This window comes from Punica granatum, chromosome 7, assembly GCF_007655135.1.
Source record: "Punica granatum isolate Tunisia-2019 chromosome 7, ASM765513v2, whole genome shotgun sequence".
Classification (NCBI taxonomy): domain Eukaryota; kingdom Viridiplantae; phylum Streptophyta; class Magnoliopsida; order Myrtales; family Lythraceae; genus Punica; species Punica granatum.
The window spans coordinates 1,354,399-1,367,581 of NC_045133.1; the positions used below are offsets into that span (position 1 = coordinate 1,354,399).

The window sequence follows — 13,183 nt, forward strand, 5'->3', positions numbered from 1 at the left end:
GGCCTCAATTGGGCCTAATATTTTTTGCAAAAAAAAAAAAGTGATGCAGATTGTAATGGTCAGATTCAGTCTGATTCTGACAATAAAAAATGAAAAGTTGAAATCAAAAAGTGTCAATTCGAAAAGGAGAGGGAGTATACTGATTACTGGGTCTGTTGTTCCTATTCAAAGTTTCCTTTTTCTTTTTTGCTTTTCTTTTTTTTTTTACTGAATTTACCTGAAAAGAGGGAAAAATCACTCTCTTTTTTTTTTTTCACTGAAAAGCCCAAGTAAAATCTGGCCCACGTTAGATATTCAAAGATTCGATCAGAGCACCCAATCCCCGTTTTTCTGAACGGCTTTGTCCTACTAACAGTATAAAATTAATTAATCAAAAAGAAAAACTACTCTGACAAATATAAATTAAGAAGCCACCCCCCAGCCAATACCATAAGCCTACTGGAAAATAAACAAGTAAACAAATAAAAAAACAAAATCAATTTGCAACAACATTGAACTTTAATGTTGTTTCCTCTGCTACAATGGAAATGGAAGGGGACTCGAACCAAATGGGAACTCTCTTGATTTAATCCAATTATTCTATAGATGTAATTTATAGGACAGATGGAAATGGAAAAAATTGGAGATCCTTTTTTTTTTTTTGAAAAGTTTGGAGCTTAATATTCTTCTAAAATTTATTTGTTATAAGGAGGCTTCTTTTTTTTTTTTTTTGAGATTTCAACTAATTAAAATTAGTTGACAGCGGACTACTAGTGTAAGTACAGTTTTGAATCTTTCACGTGGACGAACTTGGCCGCCGAGAGTATTTTTTAGATAGGTTAAAGTCGGCGCTTAAGCAAGGATTAGTTGGCAGATTAAAGACAGCTCGCAGTCTAATTAAAAAAAATTACATTAAGATAGTTTAAGGAGCTGATTTTTCAATGAAGAAAGATTGGGGCGGAAAGTGTAAAAGAACCAAAGTTTTGGGGAGTGAAATGGGAATTTTCGCTTTTTCTTCGTCTTCTTCCTCAGCTCAAACTAGGGTTTAAACCAAGACATGTTGACCTTGTCTACTCTGGTCAACGGGCTCTGCATTCTGGGGAAGCTTTCTAGAGCTGTACAGTTGGTTGATGCTATGGAAGACCCAATGCAAGATTATGTATTTTGAATAGCTTGAAAAGGGCTTCATTCCAAAGGTAACAACGTGCAACATGCAGGCTCCGGGGGATGTTTTCAAGGAGATGCAAGGTTCTATTCGCCTTTGGAACGTTCAAACCTATGCTATCCTCTTGGACAGATATCGTAAAGACGATCGTCTCAACAGGATCGAGGGGTCAGTCCCGGCATTGCGATCTACAATGTCCTCATAATATAAATGGAATGTGCAATATCAGGAAACTTGAAAATGCCGAGAGACTCTTTAGAACTATGCTCGGCAAAGGATGTTAGCCTAATGTTGCGACGTTTGCCACGCTCATAAATGGATTATGTAAGGAACGGTATGTAATGAGGCCTGAAAGTTGCTCCACGAAATGCGACAAAACGGATGTTCCCTGACTGTTACCGCTTTGAACATTTTAATCCAGGCTTCTCTTAAGAATAATGAAGAGTTGGCCGCTCTTTAGTTTCTTCATAAATTACGTGGTAGTGGCTTTACTGTAGATTTATCGAATCGATACGAACAACCTAACATTTATGAAATAGATTCTATATATTCCTTTCTCTACTTTGCGAGGTGCTCGTATATAACACGTTTAAGTTGCTTGTTTGTTGATTTAAAAGTGTTGATTATTGCAAAATTTATCTAATATCAATATATTCGCCGTCGAGGAAATGCGAAATTTGTGATTAAAAAGATCATTGGCCTGAATGTTGCTTCTGCAAGAAGAAAGCTGCTACACGGTATGAAAGCGAATTTGATTAGGTTCTGCTGAAGGCAATCTCTGCGCTGCTTGCCAGTTTCGGGTTAGAACATCTCGCTACCAGTTGTCTGCAGATGTCTAGAGTTGCCAGTTTCTGATCACCAACGCCTGTTTCTGTCTGAAGAACAGTTTACATTATTTGCAGAAAAACACTTGAAGCTCATCGTTTCTTTTAGTCCAAAGGTCACAAACATGTTTTGACATCAACCCAACAAAGCACCAGTCGCTCGTGAAGTATACACTGTTGTACTTAGAATTTTGATGGCCGGACAAAGAGATGCTGTATTAGTCCCGGAACATTGGCTAACACGTTTAAATTGATGAAATCATTGGGAATCTGGGATGATTGAGGATTTTGAAGTACCAGAGGAAGGAAAGGAACTCTGCCGAAGAATGGAAGGCTCCATACAACCTGAAGGAGGCCTCAGGTCGCAACCATTCACTTAGTCGAGCTTTGACGGGCAACATATAGCTGCAGATTGTTCCACCATGACGGACACCACAGTCCTGAGGATCAATTTTCAGGTTACCAGGTTCACCCCAAAACAATAAGTTTAGTACATCTTTCCAGCCGGAAAAAAAAAAAACCCTATTTCCCTCTTTTTTTTCTTTTATAACATGTATGTTGCATGGTCACAAAATTCATGCGTGTTAGAATGCGTAAAAGGAAAAGGGTTAGTACAACGTAAGATTAGGACCAGAATTCTTAACAAACTCACTGAAAATGTAAAGCTTTTTTCTCTGTCTTCCTTCTTCATCATATAAGCAGGAGCTTTGGAGCAGAAACTTGATCTCAAGCGAAAATGAAGAGCAGAATTTTGATCGTTCTCTTGTGAAACTTGAACAGTCCGGTTTGCGAAAGCAATGGAGGATGCGGTGCGTTCGGCTTCACTGGAAGATCATGAAGACCCTTCACCAGATGTTTCAGCTGCTACTAAAGCCGGAGGGTGGAACTCCATTAAGTACATCCTCGGTAATCACGTATTTCAGCCCCGAATATCTGACCAGAAGTGGTGTCTGATCTGTAGAGTTCAGCTACCTTATTACACGTTCCCTCTGTTTGCAGGCAACGAGTCATTCGAGAAGCTGGCATCAATGAGCTTGATAGCCAACATAACCGTGTACCTCAACGCAAAGCACAATATGGGCGCTGTTGTGTTGGTCAATGTTGTCAACATATGGTCCGGTTCCTTGAACTTTGCTTCCCTTGGTGGCGCTTTCATCTCCGACACATATCTTGGCCGGTTCCTGACCCTCCTCTTTGGCACCATGGCGTCTCTTCTGGTATAATTCTGTCATTTCGCCTTCTGTGATAGTTTCTACGTGGATAATCCTAATCGCGAATAACTGAAAGTTTCAGGACACCAGGGTATGGCCACCATGACACTGACTGCAGGCCTCACTCCGTTACGACCGCTGCAGTGCAATGGCCAAGTTGTCTGCACTCGGCCTCGGCAATGGCAGCTCGGAATCCTCTTTGCAGGCCTTGGGCTCCTAGCCCTCGGGGCATGAGGGATCAGGCCTTGCAACATAGCATTTGGTGCCGACCAATTCGACACTACTACCGCCAAGGGCCGGGCGCAGCTTGAGCGCTTCTTCAACTGGTGGTACTTCTCATTCACTGTGGCCCTGCTGGTCGCCCTCACCAGCGTGGTCTATATCTAGACGAGTGTGAGTTGGGTCCTGGGGTCTGCAATCCCAACCCTCTGCCTTTGCCTATCGCTCTCCATCTTTTTGCTGGGTCGCAAGACTTATATATGCAAGAAGCCGCAAGGAAGTGTATTCTCGGACATAACAAGGGTACTCACTGCTGCAACCTTAAAGCACCGGCAGAAGCTCGGGTCCGGCTGCGAGGACCGCTTCTATGACCCTCCACTCAACGAGCCATGCCCTCCCAGCGCAAAGCTTGGTCAGAGCAATCGGTTCCGGTTCCTCGACAAGGCAGCTCTGGTAGTAGAACTGAGTGAACTTGATGCCCAAGGCAAGGCCAAGAGCAGTTGGAGACTATGCAGTGTCCAGCAAGTTGAGTGGCTCAAATGCTTGCTTCGGATCATCCCCGTGTGGGTCTCAGGAATTGGGTGCTTCATAGCAATGGACCAGCAGACCACGTTTGGTATCCTCCAGGCAATTCAGATGGACAAGTCAATTGGTCCGCACTTCTCAATCCCTTCCGGGTGGATGACTATGACTTTGATGCTGGCCCTATCGATATGGATCTTCATCTATGAGCAAGTTTACATCCCTCAGGCTCGGAAAATAGCTGGCAAAGAGAAAATATTAATGATGAAGCAGAGGATCAAAACGGGAATCATAATGTCAATCTTGTGCATGTTAGTTGCAGGAATAGTAGAAAAATCACGCCGAGACTCGGCCCTCGGGAATGGGTCCTTCGCCTCTCCAATCACCGACTTCTTACTCCTGCCTCAGTTCATTCTGTCGGGAATGGTCGAAGCTTTCGCTGCAGTGCAATTATGGAATTCCTCACGACACAGATGCCGGAGAGCATGAGGACTGTTGCCGGGCCATCTTCTTTCTCAGTCTATCGATTGCTAGTTATATTGGGTCATTTCTTGTTAACATGATCCATAGTGTAACAGGTAAGAACAGGAACTCGCCCTGGCTAGGTGGCCACGACCTTAACAAGAACAGGCTCGAGCGCTACGACTACATCATCGCCGCAATCAGTGCAATAAATTTAGTGTACTTCACTTTCTTCGCTAGCCACCACATTGAACTGAGCAGTCCGAGCAGAAATACAGGAGAGGTGCAGCTACTGGACTCAATTTCTTGCCACTCAAGAAATCTTTCCGTGCGTAAACTAGATGACGTGGAGAGGACCTAAATCCATTTTCTTTGTAACGCATCATGTCATCCTAGTAAATAAATTCTCTTTCGAGTGTACTTTCCACAACAGCTCGTAAAAACCTCTGCAAAGTTACTTGTGCATTCAAATTACGAATCCTCAGCGGATACCGAGCAGATACCGGGACCTGAGATCCGCTAGGCCTCTAGAGTGTAAATTCCCAGCGACCGTCCACCAACCACCTAAACATGAGCAATAGAAGAAGCCCCGCCCAAATTGAACTAAATTCCAAATAATGCCTGGGAAGTGTTGTTGGTTGGGCCAATCAGATCACTTAAATGTGCACAATATGTTTGTCTGAATAGGAGCTTTCCACCAAAAAAATATCTCCTTTCGAAATTGACGCTCCATTTGATTTCGCAGTTAAAATCACAATAATTTTAACTTTAACTCGACACATTACATAATCATTTGTCATTTTCCATAATCAAAATCAAAATTACTTTAACTCCGAAACAAAACGCACCATAATAATTCCACAATAATGTTTCCCAAAATCTATTTCCCAAAGTACACTTATGTTATTTTCTTAATTATTCTTCCAGTCCATTAAACTTTTGATATGTTTCATTTAAATCCCTCTTGAAATAAGGTCTTCTATCTATTTATTAGCATGGATGAATTATTTACAAGTTTGTCATTATACATACTCTTAAATTATATAACCATGAATCGAAATTTAAATTCTATGAAAAAAATATTAGAGCTTAAGCTTTGCGCTAATATTTAAATTTTAATCATATATGAAAAATATTTAATATTTTACTTATGAAATATTTAAAATATATTTAATAACAACCAACATATATGTTATTAGCTTAATTTCCATGCTAAGAGCCTTTCGTTAGTTTGATGAGTTGCTTGTTGGGAATCTTCTATATAAGAATTTTAGGCATATGCTTAACCTTGATCGATCGTCATTGACTTCCCATCATCATTAAAGTAAAATAAAAATTACATGTCATTGAATCATCTATAGGTACATATAATATACATTAAATATGCATTAAATGTATCAATTTAAATATTTAATATTATTTTCTATAAGGATTCATAAATTTTCTTTTAAATTTTTATAGAATACTTCGTATAAGGTTCTTGTGACTTTTCTACCTTGAATGATATACCTTTTCATAATATAAGTTCATGCTTTGAAAAATTTTAGAGAGAAATTGTATGTAGGTTTTATACTTTTATTTTAGAATCGCTACATTTCACATCAATAATGTACTAATGAAGAATTTCTGGTGCATTAAAATTTTATTTATTTATTTTTTTAGTTCACATTGTAGAAAAATTTAAGACGTTAGCAATTTCATTATAATCATCGAGGCTTGAATTTCCAAAAAAAAGTCAAAATTATATAATGTAAACATTGATGGAAGAAGTTAAATCCAAAAATGCTCATTATGTATATCCATCTACTATCTAATCTAAATGAAAAATGGATAAATTTATTTTCATATATTTTATATGTATCTTTTGTACGGATGAAAATCATTTGCTTAAAATCTAATAATTTTTGTCCATAAAATTTTAAGTTTGGGTCATGGTAATGAATTTAAGAATAAGTTTAATGACAATCTAACAAATAATTCATTTATGCTAATAAATAAGAGAGTTTATTTCAAAGGGATTTAAATGAAACAATTTAAAAAGTTAAGGGAATGGAATAATAATTGAGAAAATAATGTAAGTCTACTTTGAGAAATAGATTTTAGGGAAGTCTATTGTGGGTATTTAGTATCGAAAAGAAGACTGCTTTGGTCTAATTCTCCTTCATGAGATGGCCAATGATGGCCTGAGAAGACTTTATATTCTCTATGTGGAAGCAGAAAATTAGGTGGGGATTCCTGTTATTTTCTTCCCCGTCTTACCGGGGTCGATAACGACCCGAGACCTAACCGCGTTAATTTTCTTCATGCATTCCTTTCTTCTCTTAGAACAACTTAAAGAAAAGAAAAAAACGAACGGCTTTTGATTCTAGAAGAAAGGGCATGTAAGTCGGAATTCAAGCCTAATCCTACATTTAGCTGTAATCCCGTTACTTACTTCGATCGGTTCTAACACTGCATAGTTCTCAGGTTCAACTCGTTGGTACCGTTCATGGTTTGTGCTCCTCGGATCCACCAGACCTGCAGCGTAGAAAAAATCTCCGCCCTGTCGGGGCTGTCATGGTCGGGTCGTCTTTATGGTGTGAACAAAGGCTTTGAATCCCGGGATTGATCGAGAAGGACACTTGGGCTGGCCCGCTGGGTCGTCCTTGACTAGTGGTTGCATCCGATCCGTGGTGCCGAGGGAATTTACCTTTTATCTCATTCAATTAAATTTAAGCAACAGCCCAACCACTTTTGGCTCGGACAGACTCATTACGCCAAACCGCTCGAGTCTTACATTGCCAATCACAGTTCAGAAACTCGGGTGTCCTCGGCAGCCCGCCCGTAGGATTCACGGTTTTCTATGGTTTGATCATTTGAAAGCAGTAAGTAACTACTCACATCTTGTCCTGAACTGAACTGGATGTTTGAACGAATGAGCAGAAGAATCCTTTGTTTTTTATCGTGTTGCCTGCTCCATTTTCATGTTTATCTTAATGTAAGTGGTCTGTCCTTTCGTGGTTTCACTCTAATGGGAGCCACTTGCATGGTGGTGGACTTTAGGTCATGGCTGACGACCCACTGGTACCCACCACCCACCATTAGCAATCACGTGTACAATTTATTACACGAAACCAATTCAATAGATCAGATCCATCACACCGCATGTAAAGTATAAACGTCAGTATAAGTGCACCTTTTGTGATTGGTTCTATACCTCCGTATTATACTAACAAATAATTTTCCGTGTGAAAAAGACACAATTAGTTAGTGTAGGTTGACTCAGGCGGGTTGGTTTACTACCACAATTATTTTCCCAGAGAGAGCAGCCTCTGGAAAAAGGGCAGAGGCTCAGGCAGTCAGTCTGGTGGAAGAGAATCTAGAGAAAGAGAAGCTGCGGATAAGAAAGAGAAGCCATGGGAAAGGAAGAGCTGAAGGAGAAGAAGAAGGTGACTGATGATGCAGCAGCTGAAACTAATGGGACAGAGATCAATGGCAGAGCAATGGGGGTGTTGCTTCTGCTGCAGATGAGCCTAAGCCCAACTACAGAGGATGGAGAGCCATGCCCTTCATCATCGGTCAGTACAAATACCCGTATTCCATTTCCGGATCAAATCTGCCGCAATCCCAGCTTCTCCCCCGTCTTCTGCTCTCGGCGTACTGTATTCTACGGCGTTGTTCGGTTTCTGGATTTTCATTACATGACAGTTTCTTGTCTTCAATTTTGTTTTTTTCTCACTTTTCTGTAATTTTCAGGGAATGAGACATTTGAGAAGCTCGGAGCGATCGGGACATTAGCGAACCTGTTGATCTACCTGACCAAGGTGTTCAACCTGAAGAGCATTACGGCAGCAAACATCCTTAACATCTTCAACGGCACCACGAACTTCGCCACCTTGCTTGGAGCCTTCCTCTGCGACACCTACTTCGGCCGCTTCAAGACGCTCGCCTTCTGTACTATCGCATCTTACATGGTAAGTACGAGTATTTTCACGAGGAATTCTTGCTCTTGATATCGAATGTTAAAAGCATTGCTGTACGCTGCAACAGAAGACAACATAAACGGACTCTAATTTTACATGATGTCGTCTGCTTCCGTTGTTCGTTTTTTGGCAAAAGGGGCTGCAAGCAATACAGTTGACGGCGGCGATCAAGAGCCTTCATCCTCCTCACTGTGGAAATAGCAGCACTTGCGTCGGCCCCACGAAAGGTCAAATGGCTTTCCTGATAATGGGGTTTGGTATGTTGATCACTGGAGCTGCCGGTATTCGACCGTGCAACTTAGCCTTTGGCGCCGATCAGTTCAATCCTGAGACGGAGTCAGGAAAGAGAGGGATCAATAGCTTCTTCAACTGGTATTTCTTCACCTTCACTTTCGCACAAATGGTTTCCCTCACGCTGATCGTCTACATCCAGTCAAATGTGAGCTGGGCCATTGGGCTGGCTATCCCTGCCATCCTCATGCTTGTATCATGTGCAATCTTCTTCTCGGGTTCGAAGATTTATGTCCGTGTGAAAGCCACGGGAAGTCCCATGACGAGTGTTGTGCAAGTGATCGTAGCTGCCATCAGGAAGGCCCGGCTGACACGACACGAGCAATCGTGGCAATCTCTTTATAGTTACATACCGGCAAAGTCAATAAACTCGAAACTTCCCTATACAGATCAGTTCAGGTACTATCAACTGATTCAACTTGATTTTTCTGATTTTCTGGTTTTGAAAAACAATTAACATAGAGAACTGAACATGTAGAATTGCATACACGACGTGATCAATTGCAAAAAAGATCTTCTGCAATGCAATCTAACATGTTATGTTTCCGTGGGAGAAAATAATGAAAAACTGGATTATGTTCATGCTGTCAGATTCCTCGATAAAGCGGCGATCGTGACCCCACAAGATCAGATAAATGTAGAAGGGTCACCTGTCAACCCGTGGCGGCTGTGCAGCATGCAACAAGTCGAAGAAGTGAAATGCCTCATGAGAGTAATTCCTATATGGGCATCGGCAATGATTTACTACATAGCAATAGTTCAGCAAAACACCTACGCAATCTTCCAGGCGACCCAAGCCAATAGGCGGCTCGGGACCACAAACTTCAAGATCCCAGCAGCATCCTACGTTGTCTTCCTGATGCTGAGCCTCACAATTTTCATACCCATCTATGATCGCGTCCTTGTGCCATTTCTCCGAAGGCTGACCGGCAAGGAAGGTGGGATCACGGTTCTCCAGAGGATGGGGATTGGGTTATCCTTAGCTATACTCACAATGCTGGTCTCAGGCTTTGTGGAATCCCGACGGAGACATATTGCCCTTACAAGACCGACACTCGGGATGGAACCGAGAAGGGGCGAGATCTCTTCCATGTCGGCGTTGTGGTTGGTCCCGCAGTTCGCACTCGCTGGCTTAACTGAGGCATTTGCCAATATTGGGCAGGTCGAGTTTTACTACAAGCAGTTCCCCGAGAACATGAGGAGCATCGCCGGGTCGCTGTACTACTGCGGGATGGCGGGCGCAAACTACCTGAGCAGCCTCCTGATAACGATCGTCCACAACAAGACTGGAAACGGTAAAGGCGGGAATTGGCTGCAGGAAGATCTCAACAAGGGCAAGCTGGACTACTACTACTATCTCATTGCTGCAATTGGCATGGTGAACTTAGGGTACTTCCTGGTGTGTGCTAGGTGGTATCAGTACAAGGTAACAGCAGAGGTTAAAGATGACTCCGAGACGGAGCAACCCGGAAAATGCATGACTCCATAGTGAAGTTAGATCAGGCAGCCATTATTGGATAGCGTTAAATAGTCATAGGTTATGGAACTATAGAGATCGACTCTATATAACATATATCAATGCAAGGAGAGTAATAGAAATAACATTTTCTGCGCTTATCAACGAGAAAACTATAAGATGAACTCTGTAACTAAAAACAGCAGAAAGGCTCGAAAGAACTATGAAATTGCTGCCCGGTTGACATAGGTCCAGCGATCTTTACACTCATTCTCCCACTGTGACATAGACACTTCCAGTTACGAAGAAACACTACATAAAGCAATCTTACGATAATTTTTGGAGGAAACTTATCTGCATCAGTAAGCCAAAAGCTTATGATGGATTGGGTAATCAACCTTGGCCCGATATAGGCTGAGCTATGTCTGGCTTAAGACTTCAAAGGGCAGATACAGATTTCGTGTAGATGGTTTAGTTTAGCCAGATATCGCCTCGCTGTTCAACCTTTCAGGCTGTCCCGAGAGTATAAATTTCCAATACCATCACCTCAGTCGGGGTCTCGTCTAATCCACAATCTCCTCCATCAACATTTCGATGCTGTTCCCTACACAGGCCAAAACAGGAGTCTTATGCGCATGAGAATCAAATCTGAAAGGACCAGTTTTCTGGTTCCGTTCTCAGCCAGCTCAGTCCGTGTTCATATCCGACCTTTTTTGCCCAGATGGGGTAGACATGTATCCTGGTAAGGCCCGTGGCAAAAAGCTAAGCTGAAAGCATAGACCTCGTTTCAGTTCGATTCCTGCAGTATCCAGCATATGATCCTGTCTTGAAGACCAAAACATAAACAACACTCTTCACCTTGTCTAGATAAATCTCAGTATAGTTGGAATCACCAATGATCGAAAAGGGAGGGCCAAGATAGCATCTCCATTTTCCATTAGCCAATTCATCAATTGCAAATATGCGGGACTCATGGGGGCTAATGAACAAATATTAGGATCTAATTTTCTTTGGTCAGATGAACACCTTCAACGTCAAACATAGCCAACTGACAGAGACACAAACCAAACCCACGAACCAGTGTGCGGACTGCTCTAAGCTTAGCCGTGGATTCATCGCTGAGCTGATTGCAAAATTAGCAGCCAAATTTCCTCAGAAAGTTAAGCCGTGGCTTGCGGGTGTGATGCAAATAAGTGGCATGGCATCGGCTAAACTGAAGTATAATGCTAATCAACTGAAAAGTACATACTTAGGAGATACATAACAAACAATTTATCAAAGAGAGCAGATGAGTTCTTTGACTGCTCGTTGCATTAAAGTCTGCGGAGGAACTTCACCTTTGTGTCATTTGAAACAGTCCAACCACTTTTGACTTCAGAGGAAACATACACCGAAGCTCGATCCTACTTGCTGGAGCTACGGAACACTGTCAATCACAGTTCAGAAACTCCGGTATACCTGGCAGGCCCCCTTCACGGTCCTTTTTTTTTTTTTTTAAATGTTTTGACTAAAAGCAGTAACTGCGCATCATTTCTTGTTATGAAAGTAGTGACGTCGAACGAGTATGGATCATCATGGGAGGGATTTGGGACGGTTAGATCTTTCCCATCCCCAAACCCGTTGGGAATGATCAATTTCAAACCCTTTCCAAACAATCTTCTTCCTCTATTTTTAAAATTTTTTATAAATAAATTTTTTTAATAATTATATTTTGGCCGAATTTTTATAATATTGTAATATTTTTTAATATTTAATACATTTTCATATTTGTAGGACATGGGTATTTTGTTCTTTTTATATGAAGGATAATTTCGTACTTTTGTTTTAATCATCTCTATCTATTCTCTTATATCAAATTTCATAATTATAATTTTCAAATTCACTATTATGTCCAACCAAATAAATAAATTTATATGTAAACATAATTTTATTACATAATAATTCCTATTATCTACTCATTGCATTCCATTCATGACTAATTCCATTACATTGAACCAAAAGTAACATAAATGTACATGTCCTGTCAGTCTTTCACTCCAATGGATTGGAGAACTACTTGCACGGTGGTGGACTAAGACTTTAGCATGGCGGGTTACGGCCCAGTGGTTACTGAAATGCAAACATGTGAAATTTTGAAATGACACGACCGTATAATCTAAAACATTTGGTTGCAAAATATCGTTTGCTGCAATCCAATATGTTCATTTTCCCAGAACATCAGATAATGCTCATCTTGTTAGATTCCTCGATGATGTGGCCATCACGACTCCGGGAGATCAGATAAATGTAGAACGGATTGCCTGTCAACCCGCGACAGCTCTGCAGTGTGCAGCTAGCGAAAAAGTGAAAGACCTCATGAGAATGATTCCTATATGGGTGTCAATGACAATCTACCCCATCGCGATAGTTCAGCAGCAAAAGTATGCAATCTTCCTGGCGACCCATGCAGACAGGCGGCTAGGGAAGAGCTTCAATATCCCACTACGTTGTTTCTAATGATGGGCCTCACGATCTTCATACCCATCTATGACCGCTCATTCCATTCCTCCGGATGCTGACCAGCAAGGAAGGCGGGAAATTCGGGATCACAGTTTCTCCAAACGGGTTCTCCTTCGCCATACTCAAGATGCCCGTCTCGGGGTTCGAGGAATCCTGGCGGTGACATATTGCCCTGACAAGAACGACACTCGGAGTTGAACTGAGAAGGAGAGAGATGTCTTCCATGTCAGCATTGTGGTTGGTTCCCCAGTTTGCACTGGCGGGGCTAACTGAAGGATTCGCCAAGATTGGGCAGGTCGAGTTTACCTACAAGCAGTTCCCTGAGCACATGAGGAGCATTGCTGGGTCTCTGTTCTACCACGGGATTGCAGGAGCGAACTACCTGAGCAGCCTCCTGATAACGATCGTCCACAAGACGACCAGTAACAGTAAAACTGGGAATTGGCTGCCAGAGGATCTCAACATGGACAAGCTGGACCACTACTATCTCGTTGCTGCAATATGTGCAATGAACTAGGGTACTTCCTGGTTTGTGCCAAGTGGTATCCATACAAAGGAATGGCAGAGATTTCAGACGACACCAAGATGAAGCA

At 41.8% G+C, this 13,183-nt stretch overlaps 2 protein-coding genes and 1 pseudogene across 4 annotated transcripts; 2 read left to right on the plus strand and 1 right to left on the minus strand.

Moving 5' to 3' along the window:
- Positions 1-2,765: 2,765 nt before the first annotated feature.
- Positions 2,766-4,794, plus strand: LOC116213584 (annotated as a pseudogene).
- Positions 4,795-7,602: 2,808 nt separating this feature from the next.
- On the plus strand, positions 7,603-10,237 carry LOC116214195 (protein NRT1/ PTR FAMILY 2.9-like). Its single transcript, XM_031549530.1, has 4 exons — positions 7,603-8,018; positions 8,118-8,335; positions 8,481-9,034; positions 9,227-10,237. Exons 1-4 carry the CDS (start codon positions 7,778-7,780, stop codon positions 10,122-10,124), a joined length of 1,911 nt encoding a protein of 636 aa, XP_031405390.1. The 5' UTR covers positions 7,603-7,777; the 3' UTR covers positions 10,125-10,237.
- Positions 10,238-10,258: 21 nt separating this feature from the next.
- LOC116214197 lies at positions 10,259-11,745 on the minus strand. Of its 3 annotated transcripts, XM_031549532.1 has the most exons (4): positions 11,429-11,745; positions 11,118-11,214; positions 10,800-10,912; positions 10,259-10,695 (listed from the first exon to the last, which is right to left on the minus strand). In XM_031549532.1, the coding sequence occupies exons 1-4, from the start codon at positions 11,476-11,478 to the stop codon at positions 10,599-10,601; spliced, it is 357 nt and encodes a 118-aa protein (XP_031405392.1). In that variant the 5' UTR covers positions 11,479-11,745; the 3' UTR covers positions 10,259-10,598. The 3 variants fall into 3 exon arrangements, 1 of the variants encoding a protein (XP_031405392.1); XR_004158250.1 differs by lacking the exon at positions 11,118-11,214 and having other exon boundaries at positions 10,800-10,916; XR_004158251.1 differs by lacking the exon at positions 11,118-11,214 and having other exon boundaries at positions 11,429-11,743.
- Positions 11,746-13,183: the final 1,438 nt, after the last annotated feature.